Raw genomic sequence first — 14,271 nt, 5'->3', positions numbered from 1 at the left:
CAGTTTGGATATGGGAGTACTTGCTCATAAGGGATCATCTAATTGGTGGGGTCTTCTCTGTATTATTGTAGGGTCTTTACCTTACGATGTAAAGCGCTTTAAGATGACTTTTGTTGTGATTTGGGGCTATATAAACATAACAGATTTGAATTAAATTGTATTTCCCTGTGTAAGTATTGTTTTAATGTACGTTTGGTGCAAGAGCATCTAATATTACAGGAATACTATCCATTCATTTTCTTCCACTAGTCCACTTCAGGGACGCGGCGGGCGCTGGAGTCTATCCCAACTATCATGGGGCAAGAGTTATAATAAAACCACACTTATGTGTGGTTTCGTGATGGATTCAGTGGAAAATAAGCATGATTATTGGAAAGTGCCGGGTGTTTCGAAGTGACAATATGTTTCTATCAGGCTTTAAACAAACTCCACAGCTTATGATGGTAATTGGCACATTTGCTTTATTTTGAAAACAGACATTGAAACCATTTTTTATTTTTTTCATATTTTTTTTTCTCACAAGTTTGAACTCCTCGATAAGATTGAAACTGGACATTGCACTCACTGGAACATAGGAAATTTTTTTTGTTGTTGTTGTTGTTTGCTCATTTGTTTGATTTTTCTCTTTATCTTTTTTTTGTAACATCAGTGCAAGAGTATTTTTCCAATTCATATAAACTGTCATAACAACACCAAAGACATCAAAAAAGAAGCCGCCACACCTCTTAAGTTTTTTGTGACTGCGAAAAAGTTCCTCTCAGAGGGAGAGTTCCCATCATGCATCTGGTTCAATGGTTCATGCTATGGCCTCACGTTTGGTTGGCAGAGCACAAATTGTAATATGTAAGAGCCAGTTACATCAATAATATAGTTGATTTCTAGAGTTTTTATTATATGATCACATCCTTTAAATGGCAACAGGTCCTTTATTTACTGTAACTGTGAGTAAACAGAGTTTGTAAAAGGGGTGTAAACCAAGCTTGAATGACTCAAGCAGAATAGAGAAAGTTGAGTAAATATTGTTTTTGGGATTCAGGATAAAGCTGCCCCAACTGGAAATGTCACACATTTATTCATACATTCTATTATCCATTCAGTGTGTCAGTACATTACGTCTTTGTTGTGTTCTCAGTACACTTGGATCGTGTCGAAAACATGAATTGCATTTATAAACCTGGTTGTCTTTTTGTGCGTGCATTTGCAATACGGATTTCATTTGCAAAATGTGTCTAAGAAAAAAAGTGCATTACAATGCAAATACAATACGGCGCATTGGCAATGCATTCTTTTTTTTGAAATTTTAAATGTGTAAATATCCAGTTGGGAGCGTTCATTCCGCCCCCGGTTTTACATCAAATAGTGAAGATGTACCAAATGAAATCATCCACCTCGACATCATCACCATCACGGTAAGAGTCGCTTCTCATAAACATCAGCAACATCATCATCACCGTCGTCGTCAGCATCGTCATCACTTGCGCATAGTACAGTGTTAGCTTGAGCCAAAAAACTTCACGCTGGAAACTCCCCCCAACATGAGAAAATCATTGCCACACAAAAAATGACAAACAAATAGAAACGGACTGCCTTCACATTGAGAAGGCAAAGAGCAACCTTTTTAGATTTTTCGTTTTTGTGGTATTCTTCATATTTTTAATTCTGCTTTCATTAAGTTAGACTTTAGCCTTAAGCATCCTTGGACTCGTTGGTCTCCGCCTCTGCATCTGCCGGGGTGGCCTCCTCTCCTTTAGACTCCTCTGCAGCATCTTAATGTAAGAAGTGGTGGAGGTAGAGGGTGTAAGGGTAGAGAGGAGGGGTTTGGGGCGGGATAGATGAAAGGAGGGTGGAGAAAGAAGAGAAGAGGAGAGGTGGAGAGGTGGTTTTACATTGCGAGTAGAGTAATAAAGCTCTGTCTGGGGCGCCTGAGATACAGAGCTTCAAAGATTTCACTCATGAGCAGTAACTTTTGATGTTTTAAATATTTCACCCTCTATATGAAAAAAAAGCCATGTAACATTTGGAAATTCTCAAAATATTCACATCTTCCCTCTCAAAAAAATAATTCGCACATGGAACTGTGTAATTCTGCGTTGTTCACAATGTGTCAGCTCCACTTAAACTGAGAGCATGTCTGAAGCCCGCACTGACTGTGTAAATAATAAAAGAAGCGCTTGCTCCTAATGGACCCATGAAGCATTTGAACTGGCATCACAAAGCTAACAGGAGCATCTTGGCCTGTCACATCTGATACAGTGTGACGTCCAGAGTGCACTGCACTATGATAGCAGGCAACGATAACTTGCTAAGAGGTGCACACTGCTGAGTAGCAATCCGTGATACATCACAAAGCAAATGCTAATGGGGATTCTTGCTCAGGTACTTTATATTTTTCAACATTAAATCATAATATCCTTCTTTAATAATCCTGTAGCTGGTGCGCTTTTTAGCTCCAAAACAGCAAAGACATTCTCATTTATACTTAATCAAGACCTTCTTGCACTATGCAGGAGCTACACTGATTTTGGGGTCTTTGTTGTTCCTGCCCAAACTCGTTATCCGAGTGATCTCATCGGGGTGATGTCACACCCCGATGAGATCATATTCTTTTATTAGAAGGAGGAGACATCAAGGAATGATATCATTGCAATGGAGACCAGGGTGCATGTCTCCTGGTGTGTGCGTGTGTTTGTGTGTGGCAGGGCGAGGGAGGGAGGGAAAGAGAGAAGCGGGGCAACGGTGTCTGCACTAATGCGCGATTGTGTGTGTGACTCAAGACACCATGACTCATGGCAGATCTTCCAGGTAAGAGATAATTAGCTTGTTAGCCACTGTGACAGATTTGAGAATGTCCTTCACTACAGCCACTGAACTGTGCGATGCAAATCCAATTTCACCCAATTTACAGAGCCAAAGCCCGTCATTTCTTGTGTCTGACATCAGCGCGAGCTCACTTTCATACACCAGTTACCGGCTGAAGTGACAGTTTAGCTTTGCTGTTGGGTCTGTGTATGAAGATTGCAGACAGGGAAACAAACATTTATAAGTGTTCCATCATTTCTACCCACTGACCTCTTAGTCTTTAGTAAATAAGACTAATGAGATCATGGCAGAAAAAATATGAAGCGCAAAAGCTCTTTTCAGACATGAGACTGATAACATCGCCAGCTTTAAATTGATAAAATTCTGTCATTCGCACTGTGGTATGTTTTACATAAATGGTTCTCATAGCTTCATTGAAACATATGCAGGAGAGTTACAAAAACGGCCACGCAGCAAAAGACTTGTTGCATTTGTGACCATTGACTCAAGTGAAGTGTAACCACACTTTTGAATGGTTGCTTTTCTCCATCATTGTCACTAAAATCTGAGATCAGAGAGAGCTAGTGCCACCCCTCATTCTCAAAGAGAGATTGAAATCTCTACTGAACTGGAAATGGCATCCTTTTTTAATATTTTTTTGGATTTACAATCAGAGTTGATGAGATAAAATGCTATTATATGCACGTTAATGTAGTTTAGGGCACGCTCTACTAACACAAGCCATTCACAAAGATGTGAGAGAGGACTTCTAAAGATGTACAAGCCTGTCTTAATATGACAGCCTGCTTTCAGATATTGTGTCATTTTGAAAGTGCTGGACAAACATTAATAGGTCTGATCTGGTTAGACTGTGGTCTCATAATCGACCAGGACGTTCATTCAGATGTAAACCAGGTAAGTCCGGATAAATCGGATTTTGAATGTAAACATGTTCATATCTGAAAAAAGCTGATAAAAGTACAAGATATCAAAGTCAAGGCAATAAAATTTTACTTTTCATGCTTCAGATGATAAAGTGCCAATATCCATAAGCATGGTATTAATTTCACTGCTATGCAGATGACATCCAACTCTTAGCGTTACAATGAGCTCTTGAGAACCACATATCTGGCCAACATATGGTGTTAAAACTGATTCTGATTTAATATTTAATATAGTCTATAATCTGTTTTTAACAGCTTCAATGCTCTGTTTCCCAAAAAAAGAGTTAGAATTCACTAGATACATATAAAAACCTTATGTCACTCTAGGGTTTTCACTCTGTAGCACCCTGAAATCACCCTGCTCACTGCTGCTCGCTGTGCCAAAACAAAAACTAATATACATCTGACTCAGTCTGGAGTGGAGACTGAAGAAGTCACTTGGATGAGGAACGAAACATTAATCCCACCGAAAATGCTACAGAGTCAGCTTTATCAAATAAAGAAATCATCTTTCTATATTGTCTCTGAGTCACTACATCTGGACAGTCCAACATCACCGATGGCTTGTTTATAGTGAGAATCTGTTTCTACTACTCTAACACTTTGCATTACTTTTTCTAGTTAAGTTCTAAAGTTCTAGTGTTTTCTTTAATATTTTTAACTTATTTTTCCTGCCTCCTCTTTTTAAAGTCTTTTAAAGTGTAGTTTTCCAAATTAATCTACTATTTCTTTTCATTATTAATGAATCTGTTGCCACCTTTTAATGTAAGAGAAGTGCTCTATAAGTGCAGGAATTCGATAATAATTTGTGACATAGAGACAGCCTCATAGAGTACCCAGCATCCTTGTGGATGTGACTCTTTTCTGTGTGCAACAAACCTTAACCGAGCAATTTGGTCATAAATATTCATTTTGGTCTCTGAGTCACTTTGGTAAGTTAAGCAGATTGTAGACAGCAGTGAATTCTTAATAAGCAGATCTTTGTCAAGTAGTGTTTGTTTATGGCAGACTTCCCCAGTGCGGATCGTGACCAGTAGGGATCATTAATCATTCATTTAAATCAGAGCACCTGTTCTACCCGCACTGCTCCATGCAGGCCAGCTATCCCATCGAGGTGGTAACTATGACAACAGGGAGACAGTGCTGCCTAGGTGACCTACTTTCTGTGTAGTTCTCCAGTTGGTGCATGCATGTGTGTGTGTGTGTGTGTGTTTCCCACCTCACGCCCCCACCAGCTCCAGACTGAGCATGCTCCATTAACTACCTGTCTGACCCAGTCTGAGAGTCCTTGGACCAGAAATATGAGTTCATGTCAAGTGTATCTCGTGACAGTGTTGTATCAGTGGAATAATATCATTTTATCTCCAGTTTCTTCTCAGGTCCACATTTCTGCTGTAATTGGACATCACATGACAGTGCTGGAAGACTTTTTTTTTTTTTACCAAATAGTTTAACGTGATGTACTTTAAAAAAAAAAAGAAGTTTAACTGGGTCATCCATTACAACCGTTTTTCATGACTATGGTAGCAGTCAGGTTAATATATCACACCTCGTGTGAAGGCATCTGAGAGCTTTATTAACCTCAATGATTTATAATTCATGCTGCTTTTACATTATGCAAACAACACATTGCTTTTTATCAATAGCTTTGATCATTCCCAGTATAACAATATCACTGTGTACCACACTCTTGACCAGTGCTTATCATTTTCTATGCCGGCCTCTGTCTAATCAGTATGGAGTTTTCATCTTGCAGAGGCTGAGCTACAAGGCTGTCTAATCTTATATAGAGGTGTGTCTCTGTGTTACCCAGTGAATGGTGGAGCACTGCCAAATATCTCTAAATCCCAAAGACACACCAAGCGGCTATGTCCTGTGGAGCCTGCCAAGCAGACTGTGTAAAAGCTTACCTCTTCTTCTCGATTTTATATTTACAGTAAGTAATTGCTTTTTGATTGGTGGAAGTGGCTGGAACTATTTCTAGCCCTGAACTCACTGCCCTCACGAACATGTGCATAAGTGAGAATGTGCTCGTAAACCTTTCTTCCTGACCACATGGAGCTCTCTCCTGTTCTGCATACCTTGTTTACCTTTTGTTTGGTTAGGCTCCTCCTTCTCAGCTGTCGGACTGACAGCAGCAGGCACGTCGGCTTGTCTGGCCTCCTCCTTTTTCTCTTCGCTCTTCTCCTCCTTCTTCTCTTCAGCTGTGGCCGTGGTGGGACTCTTGGCTGGGGCCGCCACCTCTTTGGGCTTCTCCTCAGCTTTCTCCTCCGCTTTTGGCTCCTCTTTCTTGGGTTCAGAGGGCGCTGCGGCGGCCGTGGGAGACGCAGCAGCCGGGGCGGCCGCTACAGGAGACGTTGCTGTGGCAGCAGCTGCCGGAGAGTTAGCTGGCTTGTCTGCCACAGGGCTTTTGGCTTGGTTTGTCTCCTTTTCCTCCTTCTTAGCCTCTTCTCCTGCGGCTTCATCCTGCTTAGCAGGTGCCTCCTCTCCCTCCGCTTTCTTTGCCTCCTCTCCTCCCTCTGTTGCCTCCTCTGCAGCAGCAGGACTGTCACCCTCTTTCTCCTCCTCTCCGTCTTTCATCTTTTTCCGAGTTATATGTCCACGGAAGCTGGCCTGTATTTTGGTGGCAGCCTTGTGGGCCTTGTCCTCGGGTTTGTTGGTGGTGCCATCCTGTTCAATCTTCTGGTCCGCCTCCTCATTCTTCTCCACCTGGCAGGCGATAGACAACATACCAGGTTAACATTTACTGCAAGAGTTGAAAAGGTTGCGCTGAATTTCTTTATTTCGCTAGTGTCCAGTTGTTGCTGTGTTTGTGTGTGTGTCTATCCCTCTTTTTGTTGGCATGCTGCTTGATCACAAGAAGGCATGCTTTATTTCTGTTTGCTAAAGTATGTAAAAAATAGTCAAACTGAAAGGTCAGAAGTCAAGAAAAGAAAAAAGTGTATATCGTGAAATGGGAAAGCTTAATAAATATATATATATTTCTAACCATTACATGACAATCATAGGCTGGGAAAAGGTTAAAATTTCAGGACACGTTTAGAATAAAAGTGCAGGATGAGATGAGGAGCAGAGTTAGGAGTAGGACAGGAGACAGGGTAATATTGAAAGTCTTTCCTTGATATTACCTTCGGTTACTGGATCCAAAGCTGTCCATCAAATAGTGGGTTGTGCTATGAGTCATATAAATCTAATGAAAAGAAATCAAATCAAATAAAGGAATGAATGATGAGCACTGAAAGTGGCAACACAAAATGAATCAGTACATTCCAAATGAATAGGCAAACAAATCAAGGTAAAATATTCTCTCGCAGGTGTTGGAACCAATCGAAAGCCTCAAATGAACGTGAATAAGTGTAATGAAGCAAAAGAACACAAACCGTCAAGCAGCATGCAGACTGTGTAGCATCAGTTATACCAAATGAAAAACAAAGTGAGTAAACAGCACAATCTATTTTTTATTTTTTATTTATTTATTTATTTTGGTCCTTCCAGGTATCAAGGCTTAGCTTGACTCTACAGCATTTTATCATTTCATGTGCCAGAGTGAGGAGATTTATTGTCTCCACATAATAAATCCAAGGCGCTGTGATTTCAGGTTGTGACAAGTGTCTCCGGGCATTTATTGCAGTTATTCAATCCAGGCATGAGGCTGATATTGTCCTCCTGATAATAACCCTGAAAATAGATTTAGTGAATAATTAAACTTAAATGTAGACGCTCTCCGTGGCATCCATTAATCTTTCCTGCAGTCTCTGCTAATGATATCCTCAAAATTATGAGCAGTGCTCAAAATCGGAGCCAATCTTTATTCTCTGGGTACAGTATATAGCAGCTCTGTGTCTGGCTGCTAGGGAACGAGCTCCCTGCTACAATCTCCTCACCATTCACTGCCATACCCCTCCCAACCATCAAAGGTTACCTTGACAACCAGAGTGCTAACTCATCACAGGGCCTGTCTGCTGTTCGGTGCTATGAAAGACTATATGTCACCCTGATTGGCAGTGCGCCTGACCCCTCGGGGGGAGCGGGCCAATAGGAACTCGTAAATCAGGTGGAGTAATCAGCATGGAAAAGCCAGGGATGCGATGAAGGAACGGTAGCAGCGGCAGGGTGTGGCGGTAGGGGGTAAAGGGGTAAAATGTATGTGCTTACATTAATGTCTGTGTCACCGAGATCTGGCAACGTCTTGTTTAAGGCCAATGAATCTGGGTGGAAAGAGCTTTCGTGCCTATGCATCCACCCCCTATGTATGCTCTCCCAGTGTGTCATTATGTAGGATATGAGCTTTGACTTGGACAGCCTGTGTGAGGGATCACATCTGTGTGGAGTGATTTAAGACCCCGAGGCCCTAAATCAACACGTCTTCCTCAGGGTCAGTGTGTCAGTGCAATATTGGAGCAGCGAGGGCAAGGTGCAGCTGTATTGGTATATTCAGCTCCTCCGCCTTTACTCCCCCGGGTTCAGGTTAATATACACAGTCTTCCAGAGTAATTTTGTGCAGTGTGAAATTATAAGACAGATAAATGAAATACACACTTAAATGTAGTGATTCACATTTAAAATCTGAACTGGAGCTAAACAAGTTACCGGCCAATGGGTGTGGAAATAAACTTCAGCAGAGCACAGAGCAGGCAGACAAAGCACCACCACCACCACACCCTCTGCTCTTAATAATATGCACGTCTCCAGTGACTTGTTGGGCTTTTATTGTGTCTGATCTCATAGGTGCTTACAATTGCCAAAAATCTGACCCGAGCACTTAACTCTTAATAGAATTACTTACTGGCTGGGTTCAGTGAGTCAGACGGAGAAAGAGAAAGCGATGGATGAAGGGTGTTTGGGAATATGGGGTATGACATCATTATTGGAACAGAAGAGCGATGTCATTTACGTTAGAGGTTGGGGAAATGTGATAAAATACCAGAGGAGCACCAGATGATCTCATCTGGTGGTACGAAGACAGGAAGAAGCATCACCATCACAGTTTGACCACAGCTGGAGCGTCATCACTTGAATTATTGATACTTGTGTGTGCATCACCCTTCAAAAAATAAAAATTAAAAAAATGCTGTGCTGTGATTTTCCTTCTTCTTCTTCATGGATTCACTTCTGAGATGCAAAACCAAAAATTACTTGACCCAGCACAGCTGACATTTGCCTGCACTGTATTTAAATCCCAAGCAGAAGCATCATTGCACATCATTTAAGACCTGCACCTTGAAGCCTCTGACCGGTAATTGAACCCCGGTCACGTACCCTCCCTGCAGGCGCTTTTGCACCCGGCGTCTATGTGGTGCACATCTCCATTCATAAATAAGGCAAGACTTAGTGGCTGTTTAAACTCTTCCTTGATTAATTTGCAGTGAGACAACATATTTGCATTATGAGTTAGTCAAAAGGCTTACTACAATTAGCCTGCAGTGCTTCCTATTTGCACACAGTCGTTCTGGTTGCCATAGATACACTACTTTAACTGCTGAAAAACTGCTTTTAATCTCCAAGAAAATGTGGAATGTTTGCAACATAATAGTGCTATTCTTGCAAGATTATGAAGCCAGCAATTATGCAATCTTTGTGCAATTATATTAGCTGTAGTATGATGTAGCAACATTAAAAAGGCTTGCTCCAGGATAAACTGACACTGTGCTATAAAAGCAGCTGACCTGTGACGAGAGAATCTAGTTCACGGGTTATCAAAATGCAAGCGTGCCATTCACCACAGGACACACACACACACACACACACCCTCTCTGTCGGATTTGTCTGCAAAAATAATAAATGGACATGGTGAAATGCGCTCAGTGCATTATCTGACTGGCTGGATGTGTCTATTACAGCTGCAGTCTGAGCCTCTCTCCCTGTCCGCCTCTGTCCTTGGGTGGGCACCGGCTGTTGTAAGAACCACACCCCACAGTCAATGGCTTTATCCATAACCACACACTCACACACGCACCATCCCCCCAATGGTGACACAAGTAACAATCCACCACCTTCCCACTGCCTCATTTAGAGTGCCATTAGGGACTTGTTTCAGGAGGCGGGGGGGAGGGGAAGACACAGTGGAAGCAGCGAGGTTAGTGCCATTGGACCGCAACTCACACTAATGCATTCGTGCATGCTGTCTAATGATAATGTTGGGGTTTTTCTTACTTATTAATATTATTACTATTACTATTGCAATCCATTCAAGTGAGATTTTTGCCTCTCCACTTCGCCCAGCGTTGAATGCCTCAAGCGAGAGAGGAGAGAAATATTAAAGGTAATATTAGCATGCATAATGGAGATGCTTGCTTTGCAGACACCCCTTTTTTTTTATTATCACCAAGCCAACAGGTGCAGCTGCACTTTAATATGGGAGGCTTGTATGTAATAAAACCAGCTTATTAGAAGTCATAAAACAGACTGTATAGCGCACTGGCACTCTTTGAAATAAAATGGAAAAACTCCACCGAGCAGTTGTCATATTACCACAGCTCCACCGAGCAGGTGGAGAGACTTTCAGCCACCCTTGCTGTGGCACACGTTTCTCTCTGCAATGGTACCTCTATCTTGTCTTCGGCGTGATTTCTGTGGCCGTGTCTGCTTTCCTGCAGTAGCCGTCCAGACAGCAAAGACTGAACTGCTGTCTGGAACTGCTGAATATCTCCCTCTTTCTCTCCCTGTCGTCTTTCACTCTCCATGAGCAAACTGCTACCCACTCATTCTCCCTCTCTCACACACATACACACACATAGGCACAGCGGAGCACCACACCCTTTTAGCCGGCTATCTCCTGCAGATGAGGAGAGGGGGGCTCAGGTGGTGACTGCCACAGCCCCCGCTCGCCATCTCTCGCCATCTCTCGCCATCTCTCCCTCCTCTCGCGCTATTTTCCTCTTCCTTTGACGGTGAATTGATGAGCAGCCGTAAAGGATGCACTGTTTCTTTTACGATGGCCCGGGAAAAGATGCTCCACAGCAACTAATAAGCGGCCATATGCCGGCCTCATTACGTCCTCTGGAGCAGCCTTTAATTCACTTACATCAGCTCTCTGGCTGAACAAAGGCTCTGCAATCGCCACTGATCTCATCGGGGGCTGGAGATATATATGTTTCTTTCTTTCTTTATTACAGCCTAAAGCAGAGGAAAGTCTCAGTTGAGACTGAAAACCTTGTTTTCAAGAGTGACCTGGGCAAGAGAGCAGCCAGTCACACACTGCAAATGAGTGACCACTGTATCCATAGGTAACCAGATAAGAGACGGGGTAGAGGAGAGAGGAAAAGGAGGTGATGCCTGAGGGAAAGGGCAAGGGTTGCGCACGGTGGTGGTTGTGTGGTGACGTGTGATAAGAAGTAGAGATGGAGAGTTGAGTGTTAGAGGAATAGCTCATTTGGGCGGGATTTGATTCTGCTTAAGTTCTGCTTATAAGCACAACCTGGAACTGGGTTCAAGATGTTGAGCTGAATACTGTTGTAAAGCTGCATAAAAAGCGAGGGAGGCAGATGGGACTTAAACTAGGTGACCGTAGCCACTCCCATATAGTGGAGATGTTGCAACAGCACTTAACACTCCACAATGGCGGGACCCCACAGCAACGCTGCCATACTCCGGAGCAGAAAATCATGCTTTTTGCTCATCCATCCGTGAAGACCGCGCAGTCTGTCCGGATTCATTTATGCTCAAATGCAGGAGCACGGAGATAAGTGCTTGTAGGCTGGGAGGACGTTTTTTTCTTTTTTACCCTCCCCTGTGGTGCACGCTTGAGGCGGCGACAGCCTTCCGTAGGAAAAAAAAAAGCTAGTGCCTCACCCACATGGCTGCAGTGTGCAGTGTGCAGCGTGCCGGCTTCTCTTCCTTCAATGTTTCCTCGTGCTTCTCCCTTTCTCATCTTCGCGCCTGCTCACCTACTCCAGCCACCACCACCACCATCACCACGTTCTTGCTCCACCACATATCTGCCAGGTGTAGTCAGCCATCTAGTTTCATTCCATCTTCACCTTTCTGCTTTGTTGCATTCATGCCTCTCCCTACCTCCACCCCCCCGCCCATGCCCCGTACCTCACAGCCTCCACTCCCTGTCCCAATCCCTGTTTCACCTCTGTATCAGCGTCTTCTCCCTTTTTCCCCCTCCTCCATCTAGCTCCATGTGCACCACCCTGCTTCTGTTTCTCCCTCTTTCTCTCCCTGCATCCTGCTCCACCTGCATGGACTTCATCTGGCAAGCCTCTCTTTCCTCATTTTCTCTCTGTGCCAGAGCTAACATGACTCATCCGGGCTGACATTTAAGAAGCAATCAAAGTGCCATCAGAATCCAGCGTGTTATGGCTCTGATAAAAACCCTAATCAGTTCTGAGATAGCAGCAGGAGCATCGCTCGCGATCACATGCAGAACCACCGCGACAGCTGCTGAAATGCTACCTCAGTGCAACACCTTTCTTTCATTTCATATTCCCTGCCGGGACGAGACTGGCCACGGGTACCCAGCACCACCCTTTCACACCCTTTTAAATGAGTGCTCACTTCATAGAACCCTCCATTGACAGCAACCACTCAAAAAGCTGGAGGGCTATGATAATCCATTTATGCTCATTTATTCCCATTGTATTCCCCCCTCGAGGCCACTGACATGGTGGAGCTGCTCACTCAGTCAGTACCCCACCCTTTTTTTCCCCCTTCACACTGTGGAAATGATGCACTTTCCTCTGTCACCCACTTCTTCTGCTTAACATAAGACAAATACAGAAGATACCTAGACCTCTCCCCTGCCCCTGTTTAAGGCGTAGGTTAAGAGAAAACTGTCATTTATCTAAAGCATCACTCGCCGGTGGATGAGATCGGGTTTAGTGGATAAATCAGAGTATTTCAGCTTTGATATTGAAGACAATACATAATCTATCAAGTGCCATTCAGTGATAGTTCACTTTTTTCAAGCACTTAATCAATAAGAGGGAATGCCGGCGGCCCAGGATCACGTTACATTCTTGCTGCCTTTCTACAAGTACGGTGTGAGGTCTGAGAGGCATTGTGGCAGCATCCATTCATGCAGGATAATCACATTAACTAGGCGTGTCTGTGCTCCGTGGGTAGATTTCTATAAAGACAAGTCAGGCCTCAAGTCACAGAAAATTACACCAACATTTTGGCTAATCCCACCTCGTGCCTCCTAATCTCCCCAAAATTGGGAGAAAAGAAAAGAAAAAACTAAAAAACAAACCCAACAGTCACAAAGTTCAGAACTGAGGTGAAGCTGAGAAATATTGATAAAGCAAATCAGAGCAGTTTACCGGTTTGGTTCTTCTTATGCAGCACAGCATAGTTGTAGTATCCTCCCTTTTTCTTCTCTGCTTCTTTTCTTCCCTTTTTTCTCCCTTTCACTTCTCTCTCACCCTCTCCCTCTCTCTCTCTCTCTCTCTCTTTCGCTCTCGCTCGCTTTCGCGCGCACACACACTCTCTCGCTCACTCGCTCTCTCTCTCTCTCTTCTCTCTCTGGCTGTATCAACAGCTAAGCCGCCCAGTACATTTACTCATCCCAGTTTGCACACACGCGCTCTCCCGTCAGTCTGCCGGGGTGCGACTCTCTCACTCTTTCTTACTCGCTGCCTGACAATGACTGCGAGCCCACCCTTTAAACCCCTCCCTTCTGCCTCCCTCCTCACTCCATCCATCCCTCTCGCTCTCTCTCCTCCTCCTCCTCCTTTCCTTCTTCTTCTTCCGCCTCCTCGTCCTCTTCTCACTCATAGTGATGACCCCCCCCCCCCCCCCCCCCCCCCACACACACACACACACCTCTTTTAGATCGGCACTCCTCTCTTCTACATCTTCTCACCCACCTCCTCCTCCTCCTCTTTCTTGTTCCCTTACAGCCTGGCTCCAGCAAAAGCTGCGGCCCCACCCTAAAAAAGCCTCTCCCTTAATAAATGACTGGATACCTCCCCTCAGTTTGGTCTATTGATACATCTTTCTTTCAGCTGTTTCATTGTCTCTCTTTTTTTGCCCTCAACACCCACATAGCCTCACTAGTTTATCCCCTCCCCTTTCTATAACATTTAAGGAGGTTTTTCTTCTTCTTCTTCTTTTTCTTTTTGTTAAGTGGCTCCCAAATGGAAGTTGCCTCCTCTGATTGCTCAGAATCCCTCTCAGACTCAGAGTGTTACAGACTCTGGATCTCAGATCAGCATTATAAGCCCAGAAGCCCTGTTTCCAAATTACCACAGCAATGCCAAAAGCATGTTTTCTGGCACAGTCAGGGAGCAGCTCTTGGCCAGGATAGATGTGTGAAAGAGAGCAGTGATGATCGTTCAAACGCACGCACGCACACACACACACACACACTCTTTGCTTTTAGGACACGTCACCCCACACCACCGATCCGCCAGCCCACCCCCCCTTCCCTTCCCTTCCCTTCGCTTCCCCGTACCCAGCGCTCTCTGTTCTCATGGAAACACCAGCAGATAGACTCGAAGAGCAGAGGAGGAGGAGTGTGTGTGTCTGTGAGAGAGAGAGAGAGAGAGAGAGAGAGAGAGAGAGAGAGAGAGATAGATAGACA

At 44.0% G+C, this 14,271-nt stretch overlaps 1 protein-coding gene across 2 annotated transcripts; it reads right to left on the bottom strand.

Annotated features, from left to right (window-relative positions):
* Window positions 1-444: 444 nt before the first annotated feature.
* Window positions 445-13,423, bottom strand: gap43 (growth associated protein 43). 2 transcript variants are annotated; one of them, XM_035913451.2, is made up of 3 exons: window positions 13,010-13,423; window positions 5,825-6,452; window positions 445-1,766 (listed from the first exon to the last, which is right to left on the bottom strand). In XM_035913451.2, the coding sequence occupies exons 1-3, from the start codon at window positions 13,037-13,039 to the stop codon at window positions 1,687-1,689; spliced, it is 738 nt and encodes a 245-aa protein (XP_035769344.2). In that variant the 5' UTR covers window positions 13,040-13,423; the 3' UTR covers window positions 445-1,686. The 2 variants fall into 2 exon arrangements, with proteins under 2 accessions (XP_035769344.2, XP_006803977.2); XM_006803914.3 differs by having other exon boundaries at window positions 5,834-6,452; window positions 13,010-13,420.
* Window positions 13,424-14,271: the final 848 nt, after the last annotated feature.

Source organism: Neolamprologus brichardi, chromosome 14 (assembly GCF_056152115.1).
Source record: "Neolamprologus brichardi isolate AB-2024 chromosome 14, ASM5615211v1, whole genome shotgun sequence".
Lineage (NCBI taxonomy): Eukaryota > Metazoa > Chordata > Actinopteri > Cichliformes > Cichlidae > Neolamprologus > Neolamprologus brichardi.
The sequence above is the reverse complement of the archived record's forward strand: the minus strand, read 5'-3'. Positions and strand labels throughout refer to the sequence as shown.